The sequence below is a fragment of the Camelus bactrianus genome, chromosome 4 (assembly GCF_048773025.1).
Source record: "Camelus bactrianus isolate YW-2024 breed Bactrian camel chromosome 4, ASM4877302v1, whole genome shotgun sequence".
Lineage (NCBI taxonomy): Eukaryota > Metazoa > Chordata > Mammalia > Artiodactyla > Camelidae > Camelus > Camelus bactrianus.
This window is the reverse complement of record NC_133542.1, coordinates 73,472,545-73,491,306: the sequence shown is the minus strand read 5'-3', so window position 1 is coordinate 73,491,306 and position 18,762 is coordinate 73,472,545. Positions and strand designations below refer to the sequence as shown.

General features: G+C 57.5%; 1 protein-coding gene and 1 pseudogene across 3 annotated transcripts; one reads left to right on the top strand and one right to left on the bottom strand.

Moving 5' to 3' along the window:
- Nucleotides 1-820: 820 nt before the first annotated feature.
- Nucleotides 821-16,266, bottom strand: POMT1 (protein O-mannosyltransferase 1). 3 transcript variants are annotated; one of them, XM_010955885.3, is made up of 20 exons: nt 16,108-16,266; nt 15,069-15,217; nt 14,070-14,176; nt 13,846-13,896; nt 13,044-13,190; nt 12,177-12,288; nt 11,744-11,809; nt 11,574-11,667; nt 11,181-11,336; nt 10,417-10,547; nt 10,043-10,138; nt 8,774-8,866; nt 7,194-7,290; nt 5,654-5,746; nt 5,241-5,361; nt 4,777-4,874; nt 4,082-4,195; nt 3,231-3,357; nt 2,277-2,454; nt 821-1,650 (listed from the first exon to the last, which is right to left on the bottom strand). In XM_010955885.3, the coding sequence occupies exons 2-20, from the start codon at nt 15,185-15,187 to the stop codon at nt 1,476-1,478; spliced, it is 2,175 nt and encodes a 724-aa protein (XP_010954187.2). In that variant the 5' UTR covers nt 15,188-15,217; nt 16,108-16,266; the 3' UTR covers nt 821-1,475. The 3 variants fall into 3 exon arrangements, with proteins under 3 accessions (XP_010954187.2, XP_010954191.2, XP_010954189.2); XM_010955889.3 differs by lacking the exon at nt 16,108-16,266 and adding an exon at nt 15,971-16,103; XM_010955887.3 differs by lacking the exon at nt 16,108-16,266 and adding an exon at nt 15,571-15,925.
- A 1,071-nt stretch (nt 16,267-17,337) lies between these two features.
- LOC123617116 (uncharacterized) lies at nt 17,338-18,616 on the top strand (annotated as a pseudogene).
- The last annotated feature ends 146 nt before the right edge of the window (nt 18,617-18,762 follow it).

Genomic DNA, 18,762 nt, shown 5'->3' with positions numbered 1-18,762 from the left:
GACGTTGAGGAAACAGCCTGGATGCTGTGACCGTGACAGTAAGGACACAGTGAGGAAGACTGGTCTGTTTCACACACACGTAACCGAAGCAGAAGGCTGCAGGCCTTTTTGCATTACACACCACGTTTTCTGCTGCAGTACGCTTCCTAACCCCTTGCTCGTGGTGACCTCTCAGCCCAGTCTCATGACCCACCAGTGGGTCGTGAACCCGGTACGTACGGATCTGGAACTCAAGGAGCCAGAGAGGGGCTTCCTTCCTCCTGGCTTGCGCTCCGAAGGCAGAGCCAGGAGCGAGCCCTGGGGAGCAAGCGTTTCCTTAACCAGCATCAAACACACAACGCGGGGAGCGCCCGGCTCACCCAGCCCTGAGCCTGCCTGGTGGGGGCCCGCCTTCTAGCAGGCGCAGTGCCCTCACAGTCCTGCTCGGGGCCCCTGAGCCCGGCTGCTGTGTGGACAGGCCTTCCCCGGTGTCACCCACGGCCAAGTCCAGGGGACACCACCCCCAGCCGAGGTGTGTGTGGACCGAAGGGGCACGAACAGATGCTGCTGCCCAGAGGCAGCCTGTCCCCGTGCTCACCCCGCGTCCACGCCTCACAGACGCTCGTGGTCTTGTCCTGGTTGTCCTCCCTCCCACGTGGCAGCTGTTTCTGTAAAACTGATCCTCTCCCATCACCACCAGCTCTCAAGTACTAACTGTATTCACTCAAGATGACGTCCATCGAGCGTGGCTGGACTCGGTGGCCGGTTTCTGATGACCATGTGACAGGTTTGTCAAGCTTATTGTGCTCTTGGAGAGAGAATCAATAAATAACACCAAATATGAATGCCAGTTTGTCCCTTTTTAATTACATAAAAAAAGGTGAATTCAGGACAAGGAGGTGTACAGATGATAAACCTTGGCGGTTAAAGGCGCTACTCTCTCACACACCTCTCAGCAGAATCTCAGGGCAGGGAGTTCTAAGAGTCAGTGACAGGAGTCACACCCAGTGTCCCATGACCACCTCGCCAGGGCTGTCACCCCAGTAGCTTCTCTGGCACTGAAGCGTTAGGGTGATTCCTCAAGGCCTGGCTGGGGACAGGGGCTCTGGGTGAGCAGGGCCAGGCCCGTCAGCCAAACCCCATCACTGGCCTCTGTCAGCAGGACCGGGGCCCTGTCTGGATTGACCTAACTCGCTCCCTTCCTGCCTCTTCTCCGCCATCCCCGAGTCCTACGCTGGCCACTCCACACTCAGTTCAGGGGGCTCTTAGGAGTCAGTGGAGGGAGAGCATGTTCTTTGTGGCCTCGGAAAAGTAGACTTTGCTCAAAATGATGTGGTAGTCAGGGGACTGTTTCAGGGACAAAACCAGAAAGGAGTCCTTGAGCCAGAGTCCCCACCACACCGAGAGCCACTCTGCTGGTCAGAAACACACGCTCCTTAAAGAAGCTTCTGCCTTGGCCCGACCCCGGCCCTGCCGTTCACCGTGCTCTTGAACTGCTAGTATTTTCGGATCAAGATGTCCCAGCTGTCTTTCCAACGGAGGGCCTTGAGTTCACTGGGTGAGAGTGACCTGTCCCCATAGGTTAGGGGACGCAGCGTGTTCGACACATGACAGGCGGAGGCGAACCAGGCCACAACCAGCGCGCCAAAGAGACTCCTCTGGAGCTGGGACCTGCAGGCACCAGAGCGGAGCGCGGGCCTGGGGAGGCTGGCTCATCCCCGCAACACCCTCTCCACATCACTCGCTCACGTGGTCACCCACCCCAGTCTTTCCGTTCCTCATGCCCCCCCACCTCACTGTCAGCCCTTATCACACCCTGCACGATGCACTGAGCCCCGCCCTCCTCGCCCCTGTGCTTCCAGAATCTCCACAGCTTCTGCTCCATCTAACCCCTAATGCTGGCGTGCTGTCCCCAAGCCCGGGGCAGTCACAGCACAGTCCCCGAGATACTCTGAGGCTCCTGGCTACCAAAAGAAGAGAGGACACGCCTTCTGCTCTGACCTCCAGAACTCGCTCCGGTTCACAGAGCTTCCTGGTTTCTTTCTACCTCGCACCTTGCAATCCAGCCAGTAGCCACTGGCTGCTCCAGGCCACACCACACGGTTTCCTTTCCTTTCCTTTGCTCCAGGCCTAAAGGTCCTTCCCCATTTTCCCATCGTCTCCCTCCAGCCTCAGCTTCATCCTCTGAGCCCCCTCAGTGCCTTGTGCCTCTTTCGTGACCTAACCCAGTCCACGTCACACTGAAGCTGCCATTCATGACCCCCGGCCCCTGGCCTCCAAGGTGCGAGGCCCTGTACCTGCACAGGTGGTTGCTGATGTGCTCGAAGACCACGGGGAGCAGCAGGATCTGGAAGGTGAGCGCGGGCAGGTAGTGGTAGAGGAAGAGCGTCTTCTCCATCAGGAAGAAGGGGAGGTAGTTCACGGCCCAGCCCCCGGCACACAGCGCCCCAGCCAGCACCCAGCGCAGCCAGGAATCTGGGAGGAGAAGTCATCTTAGGCCGGCGCACTTTCTGCAGGCCAGCAGGCTGGCTTCCTTGTCTGGAGGGGACACACCAGCTCCCGGCTTCCATCTCCCTTCCAAGCCCTTCCCACCGCCTCTGGAGGAGGAACAGACTGTGTCCTAAGAACCTACTGTAACTTCCCGCTGGTCCTACCATCCCTTCCGGAGAGATCCCCGCCCCCCTGGGGCCAGGCCCCGCTTATTCTCGATCCCCCCTGGTCTCAGCTCACCCGGGAATCCTAAGTTCGGTCTGACTCTTTGGGGAGCAGTGGAGGGGCTGGATCTGTGCATACACCCAGGGGAGCCAGGAGTCAGTGGAGAGAGTAGGCCAGCTCAGAGCTGAGCCCGGAGAAGGCGCCTTTGGGGCCAGCCCTGCCCTGGGTGTTTGCTCCTTCTGTGTTTCAGGATGGTTTTAAGGGGGCTTCTGTCCTTGCAAATGGCCACTCAACCACCCCTAAGTGCCCACTGGCTGGTCTGTCCGATCAGCCACTTCCAGGGCATCCTGGGGTCAGGGAGCAAGTTCTTGACCTGCTCTTCCCTGGGGAAGCCTGGAAGGCCACGTGAGAACTGGATTGCAACACTCTGTCTCCAGGGAGAGAAATAACTTAAGTTCCCTTGAGGCAGGAACAAAGAGGCCTCCTCAAGGCACTGCCTCCGGGTGCAGCTGGGTTGATCCTCGAAGCACAGGGAGCTCCCATCAGAACCAGGGGGAGGGGGCGTGAGGGCGGCCCTCGTGGGCAGCTGCACGAACCCTCAGGGAGGTCGTAGACTTTCCTTCGGCGTCTGAGCAGGTACCAGAGGAAGAGCAGGGCGTACACCATGGTGGCGAGGCTGGCCGAAGCCCAGATCACGATGTTCCCGAGCAGGTGGATCTGGGCCTGCGGCACACACGGAGACTCGGTCACCGCAGCCAAGACGCTGCAGCCCCGGCGCCCTCCGCACCCTCTGCCCTTGCTGCCAGGATGGACGTGCCTGTGCCCGGCGAGACCCTGTCTACCGAAGGGCGAAGGGTCTCAGTTTTGTAAGCTGCAGCTGAGAACTGGGAGTGGACGGGATTCCTTTCTGACAACAGAGCTGCTCACAGAGGGGAGGTAGGGCTGCAGGGTTCCGGGGAAGCTCTCATCTCAGACCCTGCTTCTCAGCGAGTGAGCGCTCCCCGGCTTGTGGAGAAAGGCGAGCATCTCCAGCAGACACCCGTCAGTCAGTGATTACTGGGCACTGCCTGCATGCTGCGACGGTGCTCCCAGGTGGAGAGAGAGGATGTAGGTAAACAGCACTGGCTGGCTCGGATGCCAGGTGCTATGCAGGAAATCAAGCGGGGCTATTTAAAACCATGTTTGCCAAAGATGGGAACCATGCACTCCCACCCCAGCAGTGACGCCTGGTTTCCCTCAACCTGCAGACACGCTAGGACCCGACTCCCTGGCATCTCACAGGAGCTTTGGCCCTGTGCTGCCAAAGCACTTAGAGAAAAGCAGGTCCTAGGCATTTGTCAGAGAAGAACAAGAGAAAGCTGGGCCTTGGTCAGGAGCAATGGCTACTTTCAGCAGCAGAGGATTCTCAGGCACAGGGCAACTCTGCCCACGCAAATGCTCCACTTACACTGGTCCTGGGATGCAGCCAGTAAGCGATGTTGGTGTCCAGCATGACCCAGTCCAGCGGCGTAGAGCTGTACTTGTGTTCTGAGTCATCACTTCTCACTGTCAGCATTCTCCACTGCAATAAAGCAGAGGTCTCCCGGAGTCACAGGGACAGCCAGCTGCCTCCCTCGCTCAGGGATCTGCCAGGCGTCGGGCTAAACTGCTGCCCCTCTCACGTGGGCGTCCAACTTCAAGTTCATTTAGATCACGCAGCGGAGGCAGTGCAACGGGCCAGGAGACCTGAATTCTAACCCCGCAGTGGCCCCAGGAGGCGCCTACCCTAGGGCTCCCACCGCCCGCCTGTTGATTAAGCGATGGGACTGGGTGCTAAGGGCAACTTTAGATTCGGGACCCTGAGTGTCTGGTTCCCAGTCCTCTAGAGCTCTGTCATGTTGACTGTGGCCCATTGTGACCTGACCTGTGTGGCAATGCCATGATGCTGCAGTCTCCTCGGTCCCTGACTGTTCCTGCTGACAAAGCCCCGAGGCAGGGGACCGACAGTGCCGTGTGTGTCGCAGTGGACAGAGGGAAACGCTCCCTGGCTGCCCAGCCAGGTCCCAGTGTAAAGACTGACGCTGGGCAGTAAGTGTCCTACAGATCACACCGTACTCTGCAGACCCGGGGGACAAAGTCACACCCCCTCTGCCCGCCTGTCACCTGCAGCTCCGAGAATCTGGCCATGAAGCTCAGGTTCCTGCTGATGTCGCTCTCCGTCGGTGAGTGCAGCTCCAACTCCCGCTCCTTCTGCTCCTGGCCTGACGGACACACCAGGACCCAAAAGACCAGAGTAGAAGCAGGTCAGAAGCCCCCGCAGGAAATGTCAGCTCAGTCAGACGCTGACATCGCTGCTTTTCAAACAACCCGCCAGGGCTCCTTCCAACCACATCGCTCCATGTGGTTTTCCCTGTCGTGCACAATTTCCCCCTTTCTGCTGAGGATCTTTTGGGCAAGAAAGCTCAGTGGTACTGCCTTCCAGTGACCCCAGGCCCTCTCCCTGGTGCTTTACGGCTTCAGCTTGCACGGGGAGGGAGAGGGTTTGGAGCAGAGCTCAGCGCCCGTGTTCCCTTCCCACCAGGGACTCAGCGCGGGGTCTCGGGGGCGCAGGTGGCTGGGGGACTCACTCTTGCCGTAGCGATGTTCCTCCACGTTCCACACGGTGCTCTCGTGGTAGCCCCGGGACAGCTTCTCCCCGACCACCTCCAGCTGCCGAAAGCCCCAATCCGGGAGGTGCGCCCCGCTCAGCTAGCAAAGTGGGGGAGGGGAGGGTGTGACGGGAGTGCCTGAGTCCCCGGCTCAGCTCAGCCGGGGGGACCCCACCCTGGTCACTGTTCAGCAGCCAACAAGAGCAGCTGGCTCTCCAGTGGGGATCTTCACGTGAGGGTTCAGTTCTGAGAAGTTACAGAGACGCCCCTCCCACCTTCAGTGTAAACACAGTAAAGACTTTGCCCAAACCCGCCGGGCAGGAGCCGAGAGAGCTTGAAGGGTCTTCCCCCATGGCTGAGAGCGGCCAAGCCGAGAGGAAGTGCCTGGTTACCTTCAGGATGGCCGAGGTGTTTACATGCACGAAGCGGACCTCGGACAGGATGGTCTTCCAGACCTCTGCGTCCGACTCCCGATTCACAATGTCCTGTAAGAGCAGATCCTGTCCATTAGTTCATTCTTTGTCAAGTTTCCGTAAGTGTAAAATGAAGACCAGTCACCCAACAGTGAGGCTGACTAGGTCTGGTATGAGGGGGCCATCCCCCAGGGAGACTGACGGCTGATCCTGGACAGCGCTGTCAACCCTCTTCCTGAGACCTGTGCAAGGTGCTGGTGGGGGTCAGGGCGGGGGCACCGCCCGCCTCCAGACGCTGCCCGGGGCAGCCTTTTCAGCGGGCACTTAAAGACGATGCTTCTCCTCGTGCTTCTGTGATTCCTGGTCAGTGCGAGAGCTCAGAGCTCGGACCAAACACAAAGATGGGGCAAAGGAAGTTGGAGCCTGTCCCTGAAAAGACGCCCTTAGAGGGGGCTCCTGACTTTAGATAATAAAAAACAGCATCTGAAGAGCTTGGCACTGTCATTTGGAACTTACTGGAGCCTGGCGACGGCCCCAGAGGTCAGGCAGCTGCTGACGAGCCAGAACCCGAGGGCTAAGCGGGAGCAGGACAGGAGGGCTGGCCTGGAACACAGCCCCCGGTCAGCCATCCTCCCCGCGGGTTCCCTGCACTTCTCTTCCTGGGAATGTGGGCGTGTAGGGCTGATGTGCCACCAGCCGGGGCGGGGGAGAAGGAAAAGGGTCAACCACGGCCTCGGCAGCGGCAGTGAGGGGAGCGGGCAGGACCTTCAGGAGAATCCTGGGGACAAGGGACGGGGGCAACAACTCACGTCGGGGAGGGACATGGAGCGTCTGCGGCACAGAGCCCAGGCCCTGCTCTGCACAGAGACTGAAGGCGGCCTCCGCGGCCCCTGCTGCCGCACCGGTAAGCACTGCAGGGCATCTGGCTCTCCCGGAGGCAGGCCCCAGGCGATCGCCACACCACCACTGTGTTTCGCACTCAGGTCCTCGACTTCAAAGGGTCCAACAATCCAGGAACAGAACACTTCCCTCCCACTGCCCTGCCCCGGGCACTGCGTGTGGCCCTGAAGAGTGAGGGTCGCATTCAGAGGAAGGCGCCCCCAGGCCCAGGGACCAGGAACGGGGGTGCTGGTGTCCTGCCACGGAGCGCCCAGCAGCCATTCCCCTAGGAATCCTTGTTCACATCGGGCAAGTGCTGACGAAAGAGGCTCCTGGCTGAGGGAAGGTGGCCAGAGCCCCAACCACGTGTGTTCAGTGAGCTGGTCTGGAGGCTAAAAACAGTGGAGGGAAACCTCTCCTGGCAGCGCAGAGCCAGGTGGAGCCCTGTGGGGGCCGTTCACCAGTTGTGCCTGAAGCTCCTTCCTCTGGTACCAGAAAACCACCCAAGTCCTGCGTGCCCTAGAATGGGGAGGCTGCCCCCTGTGCAAACACCCTACCTCATCGTACACCTGCTCACTGATCCTAGGGTGCGGTTTGGAACGTGCTGTGTTGCTTGTGCACGTTTCCAGTGGGGACTCACCAGTCTCCAGAGGTTCTGGGCGGGCATGGAGATGTTGTAGTCGACATAGCAGGAGACCTCCTGCGAGTGGGGGCTCAGGGGGGCCGCCACGTCATGCCTGGAAAACCAAACAATGCTGCGGAGGGGCCTCCCCAAGCTCAGCTCCTCTGGAAGGCACTCACTGGTTCTTTAAGGGGGAAAAACGCTTTCTGGGAAACAAAGCCAGCTGCGTCTTAAAGCATCACCACTGCCACTCCCCAAGGAAGCACCACTGTGAGCTAGGCAACGAATCAAACACAGAAGGGCAGAGGCCCTGCGATAATCACACTTCTGGGGGAAAGCACAAGATACGGGATCTGGCAGGCATCCATCTAGACCATGGGCCTCTTTCAGAGGAAGAGCCAAGCCCAGGCGTGCAGCCGGAGCAGGCTGGGGGCTCCCTGCCACCAGGACTCAACTCGAAGTGGGTGGGGTGCTAAGAATATTGTTGGAAGACCAGGTTCCCTCTGTGATGTTGACCTCAGACGCCCAGAAACACCATTTCCCCTTGTTCACTCACTGGGAAATCACGCTTTATCAAGCTTTGCGCAGGGCCCTCTGGAGGAGCTGGGGACCCCGCAGTGAGCGGGGAGATGGCCCTCACACCCTGAAAAGGGAAGACTCGACCACAGGCCGCCTGAGCACTATGAATAATCTCAAAACAGGCTGGGGACACTGTGCAAGAAATGCTTTTGGTGAGGGGACACTTCAGCTGACACCTGAATAAACTGTGTGAATGGGCTGTGGGGCAGGGGGGGCCTTAGTGAAAGAACATTCCAGGCAGACAGAACAAATGTGAAGGCCCCAGGGGGCTGCACTTGGTCATTTTGGGGATAGTGGGGGGGGTTGGGTGACTGGCATGTTCCCCAGGGAGCCACCAGGTGGGGGATATCAGGGGCCTGCAGCCAGGGGAGAGGTGGGGGTTGTTCTGAGTGTGACAGTCGCACTGGAAGTCACTGGAGGGACCTCAGCAGAGAAGCGATGCCAGTAGGATGTGTGTTTTGCAAAGACGGCAGTGGCTGCTGCGCAGGAACGGGAGGCACAGGTCGGGGTGGCTCCCAAGGACGAGTGAAGGGGCTGGGTGCGGGGGTGGGTGAGGAGAGAGGGGAGTGGATCTTCCGATGCAGTGACTAGGAATGAACAGGGAGAGGATGACGGCTGAGCCGCCACCGACCCAAGGCAGAGAGCCCAGGCGTTCAGCAGGGAGGCCGGGACTGAGGCTCGGATGTGGGTCATGAAGACCCCATGGGATGACCTGGGTGGAAGCGGGACAAAGGCGGCCACTCAGGGGTCAAGGCAGGGAGGGTCCTGACTCCATCCCCCAGTTTAGATCCTTCTTGAACTCACTTCTGCTTCAGTGGGGCCCACATCTGCAAGGGTGCCTGCACTGTGTTCTGGGCAGGACTCTCCCGTCACTCGAGCCCCTTGGCTGCGTCCCGGCTCCGATCACAAAGGCTTCCCTCCCGCCCCCTCCCTCCCAGCCACGGCCATCACTGGGCACGCCCACAACATCCAGTGCACAGCAAGGCAGCGGCAGTGGGCACGTGCTGCTCTGGACTCACGTGTTGAGGAAGCGGGTGGTCATGCCGTGCACCAGCTGCACGATGTCGCCGTGCCGCACGGGCCTTGGAGGATTGTTCACCACCAGCTGGTGCCTGGGGAGAAAGTGCTGGTGTCAGGGCCCTGTCCTTGCTTAGGCAATTTGGGATTCCACAGCTGCCCCGTCAGTGTGCACCTTGTTCGAGGTGAGTGCGTGGGAAAACACAGCCCGTACACTATATTTAAAAACTCTTTCCTGAAACCTCAGGTCACTTTCCAGGCCTCCCAGCGTGGCCCTGCTCGCCATCGTCTCGCTGTGGCTGCGCTATACTTGCTAAGAACGCCCATGCCTGCCCCCAGACCCTTCTAACAGGCAGACTTTGGTCCGTATTCAATCAGAGAAAGAGGACGAAGGGCCCATCAGGCCCTGATGCTGGGCTGGGTGCTGAGTATCTGGCTAAGGCCAGATGTGGCCACTGCCTTCCAGTTACTGCACTAAGCGGGAAGCAGGGAGCGGACACAGGGCAGCCTATGGGACAGTGACAGATAGGGGACCTCGAGCCCTGGAGGGCGGCTGAGATAGCCTCCCAGAGGAGGTGACCCGCAGCGCTAAGTCAGAGGGAGTCTGCCAGTGCGACCTTGCCCGGCTGCGGGGACAGCGCGTGCAGAGCCGAGGCAGGAGGCCCCCTGGCTCCAGAAACGCAGAGGCAGGGCGAGTGCCATGTGTGGGAGCAGGAGCAGGGCGAGGGAGGCTGGAGCTGGTGGAGCGGCCCTGCAGGCCACCCTGAGGGGCCGGATTCATTCTAAGAGCCACGGAAGCCCAGCTCTCAGGAAGGCGCTGAGCAGGAGAGTGACCTGACACCTTGGGGCTACAGGTGCTGCAGCGTTGGGGGGTAGGGGGAAGGTACGCATGGATGCATGCAGACTGCGGTGGGGGGGCAGTGGAGACTGGAGAGTTCAAGATCTCGGGGATCAGCTGGAGGCAGAATCAACAAGACTGGCTGATGTGCTGGAGGTGGGGGGTCACGGAGGCCCAGTGAGAGAAAGCCTTTGGAGAGGGGATTCTCCCTTGTGCATGGAGGGGAGGGGAGAGGGTGAGGGGGAGTGGAGGCAGACGGACACAGGAGGAGGAGAGTTTGGGACATGCCTTTGAATACCTGGGATGAAATGCTGGGCTAAGTCTCTGACCGCAGGCTTCTCAGCACAGCAGGCCCCAAAGCTTCAAGGGGGGAGGGGGTGCGTGGACAGAGAGGCCTGGGACTAAGGCAGGGGCGTCCAGGACCTGCACTTACCTCCTGGGGTCCTTTATAATCCACCAGTTATTGACGTCCTTGAAGGGGTAACAGGTCACCTGCTGCTGGTGGGAGCTGCCTCGGCCGCTCTCATAGCTGCATGAAGAGGATGCGCCTGTAGGTGGGGCCAAGGGGCCCTGACTCCCCAGGTCCCTCTGGGCGCCCCCCGGCCAGGTGTCTGGTCGTCCTGCCCCGCAGGCCCTCGGTGGCTCTCCACGCAGAAGCCACAAGACTCATCGAGAACTGGGGTCTAAGAGCTCGATTTCTTTTTGTCTCACAAACTCGTTCACATCAAGTGAAAGCGGGCAACAGCAACAAATGTGAGAAAATAAGACACTTTATACTCTTCAAACGACAAACGTCACTTTCCTTACATCACGGGGTAGGTGCTCTGGTGGGAATGAAGCCAGCAGGGCACGGGTTTGCCAAAGGCGTTCTTCAGAGTGACCTGGGAGCCATAGGCCACCTCCAGTGGCTGGCCTTGTGTGATGCGCGCCAGGCCCCCCTGAGACAGAAGCAGAGTGGCCAGTGAGTGAGCGAGCAAGGGCAAGAGAGAGCGAGAGAGAATGCGGCCATCCTGTCCTGTTGCGCCGTGGCACCACTGACTGCAGGCTGCCCTCCGCCAGACACTCACCTCATCCCTCCCCGCTCGTCCTCATTTACTTCTTACAAGCACCCTGGGATAAAGGCAATTACATCCGTCCAAGAGATGCAAAAACTGGGACTTAGGTGAGTTAAGAGATTTGCCGGAACACACAGAACTGGCTGTTGGCTGGGCCGGCACTTAAGAGCAGGCCTGTCCGACCTCAGAGCCTGCATTCCTGCTCACCTCCATGGGAGCAGTTTATTGTTTTTGCAAAGTCAGTCTGAGTGAACGTGGAGCCGTGTTTGCCCGGTGCACCCAGCACCTGCGCAGACACAGCAGGATGGCCCAGCTCCCAGCACCCCTGCTGCAGAGCGCAGACCCCGTCCCCTCCCCACACCGCCAGCAGGTTCAGAACTAGCTTAGAAACAGTGAAGCAGACACCTCACTTCTTGACCTGACTTTTCTCTACTGCTCGCTTGGTGCTATTTGTGTAAGAAAACTTCAGGTCTAGTGTTGCCTTCCTTCTCAGGTTGCCAGGGGTCCCGCTTTTACCTCCAAGCTCGCCTGGAAAGCACTGGACATGATTTGGTCATGAGGCCCAGAACGGCAGAGCAGGGCCAGGTGGACGTAGAAGAACAGCAGGTACGTGGCGGCTGGGATGACCAGCAGAGCCACAGCTCGGGCCAGCAGGTGACAGAGCACACAGACCTGCCAGACCAGGGAGGAGGAGTCACTGCCCCCTAGCCCTGCTGCTCAGGGGACGGCGGGCCCACCCCGGACCACAGACCCCGCCGCTCAGGGAGCACCGGCTGCCGAAGCTCCGAGCTCCCTACAGACGCAGACCGGGAGGCTGGCCCCGGCCGGTCCTCCTCCGAGGCCCTGGCACCAGGCGCTCCCTGCACCCCTGCGGGCCAGCCTCCCCAAGCACTGGACGTCAGCACCTACGTTTGACAGTGTCTGGTCTCCTATCAGGTGCCAGGCGTGGACGGCGGCAACTCCGAGCACGAGCAGGTAGGTGAACACACCCACGTATTTGACGCTGAGGAGAGAAAGCTGAGATGAGACAGCCCGAGGGGATGCGGACACTGGCCCGCCCGCCGGAGGATCAAACTCACCCAACTGCACAGGAGCAGGCCATGCCCGTCAGCGTCAGCCAAAACCACCAGCTCAGGGAGAAGGGCCTGGGGCAAAGCAGAGCAGTGAGCTGGGAACTCAGACTGTTTCCTGAAGGCCGAAGAAGGCTCCCCCCTCGGAGATCTCAGGGTCTGCTGGCTGTGCCAAGCTTCAGGGACAAGAAAATGATTCCACATCTCCCAAAAGAGCCATCAGTCCTGAGAGAATTTTCCTTTTTGGCCAGAACGTTTTTTTCCACTTAAAGTTATAGAAAAATAAGAATTATTTTTAGTCACAAGCCAAGAGCCAATCAAGGTGCCCAAGAAATGGGGAGCAGCTCCCCCAAATGGAAAGGGACCAGACCTTCTCAGGCCAACAACCCACCGAGACCCCTCTTTCTTACCAGCTGGGGAGGACACGCCCCGTCTTCCGTACCTGTGTTTCTGGGAGTTGAAGAACTTCAGGTAAGACAGCACGGCCAATAGATCAAAAAATATCAGCACTGACTCCAAAAGCATCAGCCGTGACTGAGTGACCAGAGCGTTCTCTGTCAGAAAGACGGCGCGTGTCGGCCCCAGACAGGGACACACACCAATCATCGCCAAACATGAAGGCGGGAATTTCAGACCCGGGGTGGCTGGGAGGGGACATGCAGGCTCTGAAGCATGAAGGCCAATTCTGGGGCGTGAATCACGCCTGTAGGACTTTGGGGATGTCCCTGAACCTTTCTGAGCCTTCATTTTCCTCATCTGCAGGAGACATTCCCACTCTGCAGGGCCACCTGGACGGTCTCACATTCTCTGGGCACGGGGCTCCAGTTAGGGTCGGCGCTCAACAGACATGAATTCTTTTTATTTTCATCTCATTTAATTTCATGTGTTCGGAGACCTGGGCTGAGAGGTCCTTTCTGAGGAATGTCCACTAACTGCTGAGTCCGCCCACATCCCCGCTGGTCAGCTTCTCATTTGAGGACAGATGTGGTCGGAGCGGGAGATGCTCATTGTGGATGTAGGAGCGGTGCTTGGGCAGCCTGCCACCCTCGCCTGCACCTCCTAATGTTGCAGTCTGCACACACAGCCCCAAGATCCCACCACCTGGGACTGGGGTGACTCCGAGTCCAACCTGGACAAATCAGATGTGCTTTCTGCTGTCTTGTGAGTGGAAGTCGCTGCAGGGGGTCCATCTTCCAAAGCCATGAGCCTCCCCCCGCCGCCACCCGGCACACTGACACAGGACAAAGGCCAGCGTGAGGGGATTCCCCCCCCCAACACACACCACAGGGGGCGGAGGCCCAGGTCTTACCGATCAGCACCAGCAGAGCGGCCCCCATGGAGGCACAGGGAGAGAAGCCCAGCTCCCACACGATCTGGTAAGCCATGGGGACTGACAGGGCCCCTGCGAGGGCCGGCAGCAGGCGCAGACACCACACGGGCACGTTGCTGCTGTATTCTGGAAAAGCAAGCACAGCAGGGCTGAGCGACCGGGCACACGCTGCCTGCATCTGCTGCCCATGCCTCTTCATACAGAGCATCAGGGTCACAGACTAAATCGCAAGTTTGCAAGACAGGAGACCACATCGGGAGCGGGATGTATGGGCCACGGGCAAGGCTTTCCAAGGAGCTTCATGTGGTCAAGGACCAGTTCTCAGTAAGTACAGGAATGATGCCGAGGACTCTGAAAGGAGTTAACGCTTATGTGTAAGTTTACCCTGTCTATCTCCAAAAACACTAGCAACACAAAATTTATACGCACGAAAGATAATTGCAGTCAGATGACATGTACAGAGAGTGTGCTTCGTGGATCAAAAACCAGGGATAAAATACTTACCGTAACTAAACACTAAGATATTTACCAGATTTTGTATTGAAACAATTTATCATACCCTGGATTCAGATTAATAAACCAATTGTCAGGGGAGGGCATGCTCAGTGGCTCAGTGGTGGAGTGCGTGCTTAGCATGCACGAGGTCCTGGGTTCAGTCCCCAGTATCTCCATAAAAAGAAAAAAAGAATGGTACACCATAGTTGTGAAACTTTATTACTTAACCTTCCTACTTCTCCATTCTAATTTATGTAAATTAATAAGGGAAATGAAAATATTTTACCTGCTCCAATTCTGTTCCACAAAAAGTTACCATCGAATCCTCCTATATAACCTAAAACAGAAGATTAACCAGTAACTATCCTGTTTGGTAAATATTTCTGAAATACCAAACTGTGGCAGGCAACAAGGAAACAATGATAACCAGAGAATGAGACACCACTTCTGCCCTAGAGAAATTTCATTTATAAGTGTTCAAGGCCCACCTCTCTTACTAATGAATCCTACCTCCCAAGGCCAGCAGCATGTGGCCAAACGGCGGTCCACTGCTGTCCAAGAAGAAGATCCGCTTCATGTAAAAAGAGATGTACTGCCCATAATACACTTCATCAAAACTGAAAAGCAAACCCACGTCACAGTCAACTAGAAATCTTAACTGTCAACAAACAGCACGAGGATAAACGTACACCTGTGTCCAAATGACTCTGGACGGTGACCTGCAAAGGTTGGATCTTTACCCCAACCATATGGTGTCCCCAACTCAAGGCTTAGCCCCCTGTCCACTGTGTCTGCAGCCAAGAGTTGGAGTCAGACCTGGTGACCTGACAGAACAGTCGCAGGTATAAAAGATAATCAGGGACATGTGATGACATGGAGGAACTGCTGTCGGTTTCTCACGTGTGATGATGTTTCTGTGGTCACATGGTTTGTGAAAATCCTGCTCTTTTAGAGACAGATACTGAATTGTTGATGAGTGAAACATAAAGTCTCTGATGTGCCTCAAAAAAATCCACCGCAGAGAAGGGGTTGGCTATGAGCTGGGAACTGTTGAAGCTGGGTGATGAATATACAGTTCTCCCCACTTTTGTATATGTTTGACATTTTCCATCATAAAAAGTTAAATGAAAAAGAACACATGTATTACTCACATAATCAACAACCCTTTAATAATAACGGCAATCATTTCCCACTATGACACTCTCAGGTCAGTGAGGACTCACTTCCAAATTCCTCAATCTTCCACCCTCCACTCTCCAGAATGTCAGTGGTCACCCAAGACTACTGCACCCACTATAGACCTATGGGGCAAGACCGAATCGGTGGCCTCTGCAGGGGCTGTCCTGGGGCAAGGTAATCTCTCCACTAACTGCCAAAAACACCCATCACCGGGAAGACCACAATTTTACTCTCCCATTTATGCTGTTTAAAAAGGCACTTCCTGTCGCCAGTGCACTGAACAAATTACAGTTCCTTCCAATTCACCCTGAATGGAATTGTTTGGCTTACACCACAGCCCGTGGATAGGCAAGTTGCCACAGCCGGCTCAGTAACCCGACCGCAGTCAGAGCCACGACATTCAAGTTGATGTCAGCTGTCACCACCACAGGGCGCTGCAGAAATCCCATCTTACAAAAAAGCAGGCGTGGGAGGATGCTCTGGAAAAAAAGCAAGAAATTGTCATCAGAACACCTGTGGCAGGCACCCTGAAGACTCACAAGAGACTGAACAGGACCCTGGATGCACCAGGGAGGACCACGGTGTGGGGTCGCTCAGAAAGTCAGGTGGGTACCAGCAGTCAACCAAGGTGGGGATTCAGAACTGAATATTCATTCGCTCCACCAACACCTGCTGGGCACTTCCTGTCAATGAATGAGGCTGCCTCCCTGCCTCACCTCATCTGGGCAGTGTGAACAGCTTACAGCCAGGTGACCTCCATCCCCTGAGCCTCAGAGCCTCCCTCCCTTCCCGCCTTGTGACAGCACCATCCCCTGGGCGTCCCCTTTCTCACCCTGAGGGCGCATGTGCAACCGGCTCCCTGTTTCCTTCCCGAGGCTTCATCCTCCCTTGGGCTCCACTTCTCTTATCTGCCTCCGGCACCCTGTTTCTCGCACCTGTTTCTGCATCTGGTCTCTAGCGGTGCGTTTCCATCCTTACGGCTACATCTGTCCTGGATGTTTCTCCCTGCAGCTTCATCTGACCTGAGCACCCCTCTTCTCTCCAAAGATGTGATCTGCCCTGGGAGGCACTGCCTTTCTCTCACAGGCTGCACTTGTCCCGGGCCGCTATCCTTCCCAAAGGTTTCACCTGCCCCTGGGCGCCGCCCCTTTCTCGCCGGGCACAGCTGCCCCGGGCGTTCCCTTCTCAAATCCAGGCTGCGTCTTACGGCAGGCCCCTCTCCCGGCGCGCACCTGCCCTCGGCCCCGCCGCGGGGTCGCGCAGGACCCGGCCGCCCCCGGCCCCAGTTCCTCCGCAGGCCGCTCACGCGCGTCCCGCACTGACTGTCCGGCTCCCGGCTGGGCTGTAGTCCCCGGCACCCCAAACGTACTCAGCGTTTCTTTAAGTCCCCGTAGAGCCGCTCCCCGCGCATGGCCACGCCTCGGATCGGCCTTGGGGGCGGGGGGTGGCGCGCCGACCGTTGAGGGCGAGGGCGCTCGGCACTCTCCGCCGCCCACCGGCCCGCTCGACGCTCGATTCGCCGCGTCTGCGGGGCCCGCCGGGGGGTGTGGCGCGCGTGCGCACTGGGCGAGGGAGACGCGCGTGCGCACTGGGCGAGGGAGACGCGCGTGCGCACTGTGTGGGCTCACGCCGCCTTGGTGTCAGTAACGGTTTTGGCACTCCGGGATTGCTATGCGCGCAAACACGGGCACCTCCTTAAAACGGCCCAGTGGGACCTTATGTGCACTTCGTTCAGTGTGGCGCGGACTCGCGCGCAGGCGGAGGCGGGCCTGGGGCCGCTGCGCCCCCCGTCCCCCCCGGCCCCACACAGCCTTCGTGGCCCGGCGCAGCGCGACACAGTACCTCGGGTTAAGGGAATGGCCGGGACGATTAACCGGCAGGAAGACAACCCTGCTTCCCGGTCCCTTGTCGATATGGGAGTTAACCCTCAAGAACAAAAGGATACTGCAGGTTCAATAACTGAAATGAATGTTGGTCACCCGGTGTTAGGCGGCGTGCAGGTTACTCTGACTTACCTAGGTTGTGGGGAGGGAGGGAGCTGGGCTTCCTGGTCCCCGGAGGATTGGGGCTGGGCTCTCAGCCCTTGGTCTTTCATACAAAAGCAGGGACCGTCCGCGTCATCAGAATTCAGAGGCCCCATCCTGTGGGGTCCTGTGGGGCCCCCGGGCTCCCTCGCGGCAGGGCTCCTCGAGGTCTGAACTGCCTGTCATCAGAAGCAGTGAATCCAGGGGGCGGGGTGGCCGGTAGAGCTGAGCGCCTCCCTGCCCTGCCTCCAGGATTGTACAGTCGAGAGGCTCAGGAGGAGGATCTGCGGGCCGGGATTCCTCATGGAAACTGTTAAACTTACTTGGGGATAATTTATAAGTTTCCTACAGTCTTACCTGGTGCAAGCTGCCCACGACCTTGCGGCCACACTTCCCCACGGGGTAGGCATTGGTTACAACTCATGTTTTACAGTGAGGGAAATTGTGACTCAAGAATGGTGAAGTGGCTCTCCCAAGGTCGCAAAGCCACCAGTGGATGGCAGAAATGAGAGCTATTGCTTGAACCCAAATCCAGGCTCTCGACACTGCCCTGCCGGCACCTGGCCTGCTCTCTCCTATCCCAAGGTGCAGCACAATCCTCTCTAACTTACAGCCAAATGGGATGCTAGAGGTGGCAACAAAACAGGACAAATGAGGAGCAGGGCGGCGAGGGCAGGGGTGGGACTGCTAACCCACCCCTTTGGAAGATGCCTTAACCGCAGGTTTCAACCGCACCTCCCCCCAGAGTGCCGTAAGGTGTTTCAGTCCAGTCCCTCCTGATACTCAGAGAACGAAAACTTTTGTCTGTGAGTCTCTAGTCAAATGACAGAGAATCGAGGACACACAACCTGTGGAAGAATGTTCAGCGGTGGGCTTTTTTTTTTTTTTAACTTTTTTTATTTAAATAAGGAGAATTCTTTCATATGGAAAGAGCTAGTACAATCACATATTTGAAAGGAGAAACAACAGGTACTGAACCGGAGGGAAGAGGGGAGGGTGAGTGGGCCACCATGGCCAGTGAGTCCACAGTTCCATTTCCATCCAAGGTCAAAGCTCCCCCAAACAATGTAGAAACAAGCTGCATGTTACACCTTTAGCCATCGTCTGCCCTTTCAAATATCTGGTCTACGTGAAAAGACAAAGAGAGGAAAGGCCAAAATAAGAAGAAAAAAAAAAAAAACCCTCTCAAGAACAAAACCCCAAACCCTTTTGACTATGCAAGGCATGAGGTCCAAAGCTTGGAGTACAGTATCCCCTTTGAACAATGGAAGAGAGTCATCCACAGAGCTTTACAGAAAGTTCCACTCCCAGGCTTTGCAGCGTGAAGGCAGGGCCCTGGAGACACTGCTGCCATCTTGGAGACCACTAACGGCTGGAGAAAAGCTGAAAAGCAGGTGGGATGCACCGGGAAGATCACTAGCCACAAATGCGCTGGTGGTCTGGGTCGAGAGCACGGCTGGGGGGCAGTGTCTGACCCCGTCCCTGAGCCACTCCTGTCCGGGTGATCTCTCTTAGGTCCGTCTCACATTTTTCAGACAGGAAGAGCTGGCTTTCTGGAAGTATGCATTTCCCAGTCATCACAGAACACAACAAAGCACAAACACTCTAGTGTCCTTGGCTGTGGAAGGCCATTTCCAACAGACCTTCTAACCCAGGCTTGCTCTGCAAGAAGGGAAAAGGAACAAATGCAAATTTGAGAGGCAACATGCAACTACTTGGCAGAGGGGAACCAAACAGCAGAGGGGGCTTTCCCAGTTCACCACCCACTGCCCCAAGGGGCCAGATCTGCGTGAGGCCGCACACGTGTGCAGACCCTCCACCTCCTTGGCCCGTGGGCATTAGTCACAAACCTCATCAACCATCCAGAAGGTGGATCCAGAAGACAGGAGGACGAGGGTACGGCTGGAGAGAACTGATGCCAATATTTAACAAGCTACCACAGTATCCCCTCAAAATGGCTGGAATGGCCATGGCTTTGGAACCGGACCAACCGAGTTTCC

What these genes read in the sequence shown, in the direction of transcription:
- POMT1 (XM_010955885.3), bottom strand. Translation starts at nt 15,187, where the DNA reads ATGGGATTTCTGCAGCGCCCTGTGGTGGTGACAGCTGACATCAACTTG. An exon ending in TTCAACTCCCAGAAACACAG is followed by an intron (nt 11,810 to 12,176) that starts GTACGGAAGACG and finishes GCTTTGCCCCAG; the next exon opens with GCCCTTCTCCCTGAGCTGGT. An exon ending in ACACCTCGGCCATCCTGAAG is followed by an intron (nt 5,362 to 5,653) that starts GTAACCAGGCAC and finishes CCACTTTGCTAG; the next exon opens with CTGAGCGGGGCGCACCTCCC.